Raw genomic sequence first — 9,860 nt, 5'->3', positions numbered from 1 at the left:
GTTCAGTTCTAGTTCAGTTCTAGTTCAGTTCTAGTTCAGTTCAGTTCAGTTCTAGTTCAGTTCTAGTTCAGTTCTAGTTCAGTTCTAGTCAGTTAGTTCAGTTCTAGTTCAGTTCTAGTTCAGTTCTAGTTCAGTTCTAGTTTCAGTTCTAGTTCAGTTCTAGTTCAGTTCTAGTTCAGTTCTAGTTCGTTCTAGTTCAGTTCTAGTTCAGTTCTAGTTCGTTCTAGTTCTGTCTGCTTCTAGTTCTGATTCTAGTTCTGTTCTAGTTCTGTTCTAGTTCTGTTCTAGTTCGTTATAGTTCTGTTCTAGTTCTGTTCTAGTTCTGTTCTAGGTTCTGTTCTAGTTTCGGTTCTAGTTCTGTTATAGTTCTTTATACGTTGCGTTATAGTTCTGCTCTAGTTCTGTTGTAGATCTGTTCTAGTTCTGTTCTTGTTGTGTTCTAGTTCTGTTATAGTTCTGTTCTAGTTCTGTTCTAGTTCTGTTCTAGTTTGTTCTAGTTCTGTTCTAGTTCTGTTCTAGGTTCTGTTCTAGTTCTGTTCTAGTTCTGTTCTAGTTCTGTTCTAGTTCTGTTCTAGTTATGTTCTAGTTCTGTTCTAGTTCGTTCTAGTTCTGTTCTAGTTCTGTTCTAGTTCTATTCTAGTTCTGTTCTAGTTCTGTTCTAGTTCTGTTCTAGTTATGTTCTAGTTCTGTTCTAGTTCTGTTCTAGTTCTGTTCTAGTTTCTGTTCTAGTTCTGATTTTAGCTGTTTAGTTCTGTTAGTTCTGTTCTAGTTCTGTTCTAGTTCTGTTCTAGTTCTGTTCTAGTTCTGTTCTAGTTCTGTTCTAGTTCTGTTCTAGTTCTGTTCTAGTTCTGTTCTAGTTCTGTTCTAGTTCTGTTCTAGTTCTGTTCTAGTTCTGTTCTAGTTCTGTTCTAGTTCTGTTCTAGTTATGTTTCTAGTTCTGTTCTAGCTCTGTTCTAGTTCTGGGTTTGCTTTTTTTCAATAATATGTATGTAGTTGTTGCATTGTGTATTATTTGTTATTGTTTTTAAAATTATTTTATCGTTTATTTTTAATGCACGAACAAAATTTGTTATTTTGTTTTACAAATAAGTAGAAGTCTTTGACCGGCATTTGTTTAATAAGTTTGTATACGAAAAATCTTCTGTAAATAATGTTAATGTACCACATTTACTTTGTATTTATCGCCCGTTTATTGTTGATGTCAAGGTTAAAAAAATGTTCATATTATATTGTTATCAGCCAGTAATTTGGCTTGACTTCTGTGGTTGTTATACTGTATTTATAATGGGATTTTCTTTGAGGATTATAAACAAAAAGAAAAGTCTTTGGAATAGGAGGTATCTATTGGAAATTATAAAAATTTGTAGTAGAATCTATAGTTTAAAATATAAACTATAGTCTAGCAAATAGTTTGTAATCTGTTACAGTTAGTGTCTAAATAGCGTTTGTTTTAACTATTTCTAGTCACTCTGTTTAAGCATATTTGTATTTGATTATAAATTTCAATAATAATTGCATTATTTAAAATAAACACATAAATAACAATGTGTATCTAAAATTAAGTGCAAATTCTTAAACTTATTAATAAATTTCATGCGCAAAAAAAGAGAAATAATTCCGAAAATTACGCAATTAAAAAATCTTTTTAAATTCCACCAATAGATAATAAATTGAACATGTTAAGAAAAGAGATAAATATAAAAAACAATTTTAAGCTGAAAATTATTTGAATAAAAAGTTTTCCAAAAATTATGAACTTTGTGTTCTTTTTTCGAAAAAAAAAAACGTAAAGAAACGCAAGTCATTGAACTAACAATAATGAAATCTTATTTATCCATTTAAATAAATATTTATATGAATCAAAAGAGTGCATTGAAATCTTATTTCCCCTTTTTCGTTTGTTAAACAGCAATAGCAAAAACAACAATATGTGCTAAATATTAAGAACAATTTGTTAAAGTAAAAGTTGATTTTTTATTTATCTATTAAAAATATAAAAAAACAACACGTTTTCTTATATTGTTATTGTTTGTGTTTTGTTAATGAAAATTATAAGACGTCATTATTAGAAATATTGTTATTATTATCAATATTGTCGTATTTGTTTCGAATTAAACATCGTTAAGGAAATAACAATGAATCATCCTTAACCTCACCTCACCAAATACGCCAATACGTACTATAACAGAACTAGACTTGAACTAGCACAGAACTAGAACTGAAAAAGAACTGAACTAGAACGGAACTAGAACTGAACTAGAACTGAACTAGAACTGAACTAGAACTGAACTAGAACTGAACTAGAACTGAACTAGAACTGAACTAGAACTGAACTAGAACTGAACTAGAACTGAACTAGAACTGAACTAGAACTGAACTAGAACTGAACTAGAACTGAACTAGAACTGAACTAGAACTGAACTAGAACTGAACTAGAACTGAACTAGAACTGAACTAGAACTGAACTAGAACTGAACTAGAACTGAACTAGAACTGAACTAGAACTGAACTAGAACTGAACTAGAACTGAACTAGAACTGAACTAGAACTGAACTAGAACTGAACTAGAACTGAACTAGAACTGAACTAGAACTGAACTAGAACTGAACTAGAACTGAACTAGAACTGGACTAGAACTGAACTAGAACTGAACTAGAACTGAACTAGAACTGAACTAGAACTGAACTAGAACTGAACTAGAACTGAACTAGAACTGAACTAGAACTGAACTAGAACTGAACTAGAACTGAACTAGAACTGAACTAGAACTGAACTAGAACTGAACTAGAACTGAACTAGAACTGAACTAGAACTGAACTAGAACTGAACTAGAACTTAACTAGAACTGAACTAGAACTGAACTAGAACTGAACTAGAACTGAGCTAGAACTGAACTAGAACTGAACTAGAACTGAACTAGAACTGAACTAGAACTGAACTAGAACTGAACTAGAACTGAACTAGAACTGAACTAGAACTGAACTAGAACTGAACTAGAACTGAACTAGAACTGAACTAGAACTGAACTAGAACTGAACTAGAACTGAACTAGAACTGAACTAGAACTGAACTAGAACTGAACTAGAACTGAACTAGAACTGAACTAGAACTGAACTAGAACTGAACTAGAACTGACTAGAACTGAACTAGAACTGAACTAGAACTGAACTAGAACTGAACCAGAACTGAACTAGAACTGAACTAGAACTGAACTAGAACTGAACTAGAACTGAACTAGAACTGAACTGAACTGAACTAGAACTGAACTAGAACTGAACTAGAACTGAACTAGAACTGAACTAGAACTGAACTAGAACTGAACTAGAACTGAACTAGAACTGAACTAGAACTGAACTAGAACTGAACTAGAACTGAACTAGAACTGAACTAGAACTGAACTAGACTGAACTAGAACTGAACTAGAACTGAACTAGAACTGAACTAGAACTGAACTAGAACTGGACTAGAACTGAACTAGAACTGAACTAGAACTGAACTAGAACTGAACTAGAACTGAACTAGAACTGAACTAGAACTGAACTAAACTGAACTGAACTAGAACTAGAACTGAACTAGAACTGAACTAGAACTGAACTAGAACTGAACTAGAACTGAACTAGAACTGAACTAGAAGTGAACTAGAACTGAACTAGAACTGAACTAGAACTGAACTAGAACTGAACTAGAATTGAACTAGAACTGAACTAGAACTGAACTAGAACTGAACTAGAACTTAACTAGAACTGAACTAGAACTGAACTAGAACTGAACTAGAACTGAACTAGAACTGAACTAGAACTGAACTAGAACTGAACTAGAACTGAACTAGAACTGAACTAGAACTGAACTAGAACTGAACTAGAACTGAACTAGAACTGAACTAGAACTGAACTAGAACTGAACTAGAACTGAACTAGAAACAGAAATGAACTAGAACTGAACTAGAACTGAACTAGAACTGAACTAGAACTGAACTAGAACTGAACTAGAACTGAACTAGAACTGAACTAGAACTGAACTAGAACTGAACTAGAACTGAAACTAGAACTGAACTAGAACTGAACTAGAACTGAACTAGAACTGAACTAGAACTGAACTAGAACTGAACTAGAACTGAACTAGAACTGAACTAGAACTGAACTAGAACTGAACTAGAACTGAACTAGAACTGAACTAGAACTGAACTAGAACTGAACTAGAACTGAACTAGAACTGAACTAGAACTGAACTAGAACTGAACTAGAACTGAACTAGAACTGAACTAGAACTGAACTAGAACTGAACTAGAACTGAACTAGAACTGAACTAGAACTGAACTAGAACTGAACTAGAAACTGAACTAGAACTGAACTAGAACTGAACTACAACTGAACTAGAATTAGACTTAAAGTAGTAATATACAGGTATTTTTTCTTTAAAGATTTATTGTTTTTCAACCAACTCACCTCCATTACTAATTCACACCATCCTGTGATTCTTTACAATCCAATAGTGCCACCACATTCTCATGATTGCAACTCTGTTAATTCTTTCAGAATCTTATTTCTTTGCAAGTAAATTTTATGGTTTTTATTAGACCTTTTTTGGTAATGCATTTTATGGTACAGGAAAATGCCGCTGAAAAAAAAGAAAACAAATCAATTAACCATTTATAATATATCAACGAAAAAAGAAATCTCCTACATTTGTTAACTTCATATAATTTTTTTTTTTTTTTTTTTTGTTTCTAATCTTTTTATATATTTTTCTAATTGTTTTTGTAGGTCAAGTGTAAAAAATGAAATAAAACTACATAAAATAATATGAAATAGCATGTCTAAAGTAATGCAAGATTTTTTATAATAAAGGCAATTTATAAAAAAAATTATAATGTATTAGTTTGATTACTAATAAAATCTATAGAAACAATAAAAAACAATAAAATTGAATTAAATAATATGACAGATAATTGTTAAACGGAATTAAAACATTTTAAAATGAACTGCTTAAAATGAAAGGAAAGTCATTCAAATATATTTTATAGTCTAGTCTGTAGTCTAGTCTATAGTCTAGTCTATAGTCTAGTTTATAGTCTAGTCTATAGTCTAGTTATAGTCTAGTCTATATCTAGTCTATAGTCTAGTCTATAGTCCTAGTCTATAGTCTAGTCTCTAGTCTAGTCTATAGTCAGTCTATAGTCTAGTCTATAGTCTAGTTATAGTCTATTTAGTATAGTCTATAGTCTAGTCTATAGTCTAGTCTATAGTCTAGTCTATAGTCTAGTCTATAGTCTAGTCTATAGTCTAGTCTAAGTCTAGTCTATAGTCTAGTCTATAGTCTAGTCTATAGTCTAGTCTATAGTCTAGTCTATAGTCTAGTCTATAGTCTAGTCTATAGTCTAGTCTATAGTCTAGTTATAGTCTAGTCTATAGTCTAGTCTATAGTCTAGTCTATAGTCTAGTCTATAGTCTAGTCTATAGTCTAGTCTATAGTCTAGTCTATAGTCTAGTCTATAGTATAGTCTAGTCTAGTCTATAGTCTAGTCTATAGTCTAGTCTATAGTCTAGTCTATAGTCTAGTCTATAGTCTAGTCTATAGTCTAGTCTATAGTCTAGTCTATAGTCTAGTCTATAGTCTAGTCTATAGTCTAGTCTATAGTCTAGTCTATAGTCTAGTCTATAGTCTAGTCTATAGTCTAGTCCTATAGTCTAGTTATAGTCTAGTCTATAGTCTAGTCTATAGTCTAGTCTATAGTCTAGTCTATAGTCTAGTCTATAGTCTAGTCTATAGTCTAGTCTATAGTCTAGTCTATAGTCTAGTCTATAGTCTAATCTATAGTCTAGTCTATAGTCTAGTCTATAGTCTAGTCTATAGTCTAGTCTATGGTCTAGTCTATAGTCTAGTCTAGTCTAGTCTATAGTCTAGTCTATAGTCTAGTCTATAGTCTAGTCTATGGTCTAGTCTATAGTCTATAGTCTAGTCTATAGTCTAGTCTATAGTCTAGTCTATAGTCTAGTCTATAGTCTATAGTCTAGTCTATAGTCTAGTCTATAGTCTAGTCTATAGTCTAGTCTATAGTCTAGTCTATAGTCTAGTCTATAATCTAGTCTATAGTCTAGTCTATAGTCTAGTCTATAGTCCAGTCTTTAGTCTAGTCTAATAACTTTCTTTAAAACATATATCTCTCATAAAATATTATTTATACAAAGCACGTGTTTTCCAAGGATCTTTTTTCTAAAATTAATTATTATTACCATTAAACTGTCACACAGTGGTATAGGAAAAAAAAAAGAGGGAAATAATTCGGTAACTTCTAACGGTTAATCCGATTTAATGAAATTTGGTGTGCACAAAGAGGAGGTGTTGTCGAGTTTAGGTTTTGAATTTGGACCTTATAGGCCAACCAGGGGCCCGGCGGGGGGTCCTCAAATTAGGACACCTCGGCTATGTTAAATTTTTAAAACGATCCTATTTCTTCATTTGAGTTCCGATTTAAAAAAAATTTCGTATATAGAATCTCCTCATCGAGCACTATAAAAAATGTCGTCGTAGCAGTAAATTATCTCTTATAGTTTAGGAGATATTCGCATTTGAATATTAAAATTTTAAAATTTTTACCGTCCTTACTTTAGTTTTTTTGATAATAGCAGGTCCAAATATTTCCGACTTTCATCCATATATGTAACAAATTTAAGAGTTAACCTTATGGATGAAAATAATAGTGCTAGGCAAATTTTCTAAAAGATGTTGAGTTTTCCCTAATTAATTTGTCACTTAAAAAACATTAGGTAGGCATGTTATATATCAATGGAAAGGTAATTTTGTCTATTTTTCAAAACTGTATATAATTTTTGAAAATTAAAAAATTCGCGGAATACTTTTTTTAAAAAAAATTAAAAAATGTTTTTTATTCAGTTTTTGCGAAGATACAAATTTTTCAAATTGCAATAAAAATTTTATTTATGAATATTTTTTGATGAAATTTTACAGTTAGGTAGATTTTTTTACTCAAAATCCAAAATTAAATAAAAATTTCGAATTTTCTTATTAGAAATCCCGGAATTCCCAAAAAAGTTTTAAAAAATCCCAAAAATGGGATTTTTTGGTTTTTTGCCTATTATATCCATACCAGGGGCGGGGTTATCGAAACCCGTTACAAAATGATTAAGAACTTATTGGGTCATATAAAACAGGTCACTATAATTTGATATCGACTATGCGATTTGAGAATTTTTGCTCAAAATTTAATTTTCCATAAAAAATAGGGTTTTTTTGGATGGACCTGGTCCCCTCGGTATCAAAAATTTTTAGGTTTTGTTTCATTTATCGTATTTTATGTAAAGTCAGCTTTCCAAAAAGTATAAATTCTATATACATCTTCTTAGAAACTTTTTAGATAACTTAAAAAGAAAAAGATACTTTTTCCCAAAAAAATGACAAAAAAATCGCCTTTTTTTAATTTTTTAAATTTAAATGCCTATAACTTTGGACTCAGTCATGATTTTTACATAATTCTTTCACTGCTTGGTATATAAACTTGTTGTTAAGCAAATAAAAAAAAATGGCGAAAATCGGAAATATTTGGACCTGCTATTATCAAAAAAACTAAAGTAAGGACGGTAAAAATTTTAAAATTTTAATATTCAAATGCGAATATCTCCTAAACTATAAGAGATAATTTACTGCTACGACGACATTTTTTATAGTGCTCGATGAGGAGATTCTATATACGAAATTTTTTTTAAATCGGAACTCAAATGAAGAAATAGGATCGTTTTAAAAATTTAACATAGCCGAGGTGTCCTAATTTGAGGACCCCCCGCCGGGCCCCTGGTTGGCCTATAAGGTCCAAATTCAAAACCTAAACTCGACAACACCTCCTCTTTGTGCACACCAAATTTCATTAAAATCGGATTAACCGTTTAGAAGTTACCGAATTATTTCCCTCTTTTTTTTTTCCTATACCACTGTGTGTCATAGTCTCCGACAGAATCTCAGTTTCGCTCTCTTGCTGTAGATCTTTTATCTGAATATTAAGTTAAAAATAACTTCCCTCTCTAGTTAAGTGCAATTTGTAAAGTGATTATTTTTAGGAAAACATGTGTAAATTTCCATTATATGGTCTGGCTGTATGTGTTTATTTCTTTTCCATTACATGCCCAACAATAAGTAAAAATATCTTTAAAAATACATAAATATATCTTAAAAAAAAGAAAGGCAAATTATAAAATGAAACATATGTTTCCTCTTGCAAAATATAAACAAAAGAGGGAAAAACATACAAAAGTCATTAAATTGAAATGTAAACATGACAGTAGTGAGTAAGTACTAGGTACTCATTCATAAGTTGGAGATATTTTTACACTAAAATGAAAGAAAAGTTTTGAAATATGTATATCAAATATTACAGACACTATTATTAAAATTTTCCCTTTTTTTGGAAAAGATCCAAACGGGTTTTTAAAACAATTACTAAAGTTTAAGTAACCATAACTAGTAATTTATACTTAGCAAATTAATACTCGTTGCTATTTTCCACATCACTAAGTTACATACTTTGTATACAATTTTGCTAGAATCCTCAATTTTCTTTATTTATTATTTGAATTTCTTTGTAAATTCATGCATTATGTTTCCACGTGTTTTTTTATTTGAGACAGAAAAAAAAATAAATAGAAAATATACACAATTTTGCGTTTTAAAAATATCATTACCACATGTATACATACATACATTTATTGTGTTTATTTATAATACATACTTCAAAATTCAATGTGTATTAAAACTATTGCCATACGTCGTCAACCATGTAATAGGCAGAGTAATGCAAAATAATTCCTACAAATTAAAGCACTTAGTTGCTGCACTGAACTACAAATGAATTACAACAACACAACTCAACTACAACTATACTACAACTAAACTTGAACGGAACTATAAAAAAACTAGAACTGAACTAAACTGATGTAGAACTGAATAGAGAACTGAACTAGAACTGAACTAGAAACTGAACTAGAACTGAACTAGAACTGAACTAGAACTGAACTAGAACTGAACTAGAAACTGAACTAGAACTGAACTAGAACTGAACTAGAACTGAACTAGAACTGACCTAGAACGACTAGACTGAACTAGAACTGAACTATAGAACTGAACTAGAACTGAACTAGAACTGAACTAGAACTGAACTAGAACTGAACTAGAACTGAACTAGAACTGAACTAGAACTGAACTAGAACTGAAACTAGAACCGACTGAACTAGAACTGAACTAGAACTGAACTAGAACTGAACTAGAACTGAACTAGAACTGAACTAGAACTGAACTAGAACTGAACTAGAACTGAACTAGAACTGAACTAGAACTGAACTAGAACTGAACTAGAACTGAACTAGAACTGAACTAGAACTGAACTAGAACTGAACTAGAACTGAACTAGAACTGAACTAGAACTGAACTAGAACTGAACTAGAACTGAACTAGAACTGAACTAGAACTGAACTAGAACTGAACTAGAACTGAACTAGAACTGAACTAGAACTGAACTAGAACTGAACTAGAACTGAACTAGAACTGAACTAGAACTGAACTAGAACTGAACTAGAACTGAACTAGAACTGAACTAGAACTGAACTAGAACTGAACTAGAACTGAACTAGAACTGAACTAGAACTGAACTAGAACTGAACTAGAACTGAACTAGAACTGAACTAGAACTGAACTAGAACTGAACTAGAACTGAACTAGAACTGAACTAGAACTGAACTAGAACTGAACTAGAACTGAACTAGAACTGAACTAGAACTGAACTAGAACTGAACTAGAACTGAACTAGAACTGAACTAGAACTGAACTAGAACTGAACTAGAACTGAACTAGAA

The 9,860-nt window shown here is 31.1% G+C and overlaps 1 protein-coding gene across 1 annotated transcript in view; it reads right to left on the bottom strand.

Moving 5' to 3' along the window:
- Nucleotides 1-9,860, bottom strand: part of LOC119609302 (serine/threonine-protein kinase unc-51) — a 64,331-nt gene that overhangs the window by 39,012 nt on the left and 15,459 nt on the right. The window contains exon 2 of the mRNA XM_037964031.1: nucleotides 4,446-4,617. Coding sequence (XP_037819959.1) covers nucleotides 4,446-4,451 — 6 coding nt within the window. The 5' untranslated portion in view covers nucleotides 4,452-4,617. The remainder of the gene's footprint in view (nucleotides 1-4,445; nucleotides 4,618-9,860) is intronic.

This window comes from Lucilia sericata, unplaced genomic scaffold (genome assembly GCF_015586225.1).
Source record: "Lucilia sericata isolate MDLA Ls3-8-SP2 unplaced genomic scaffold, ASM1558622v1 Contig000960F_arrow, whole genome shotgun sequence".
Lineage (NCBI taxonomy): Eukaryota > Metazoa > Arthropoda > Insecta > Diptera > Calliphoridae > Lucilia > Lucilia sericata.
This window is presented reverse-complemented; position numbering and strand designations above follow the sequence as displayed.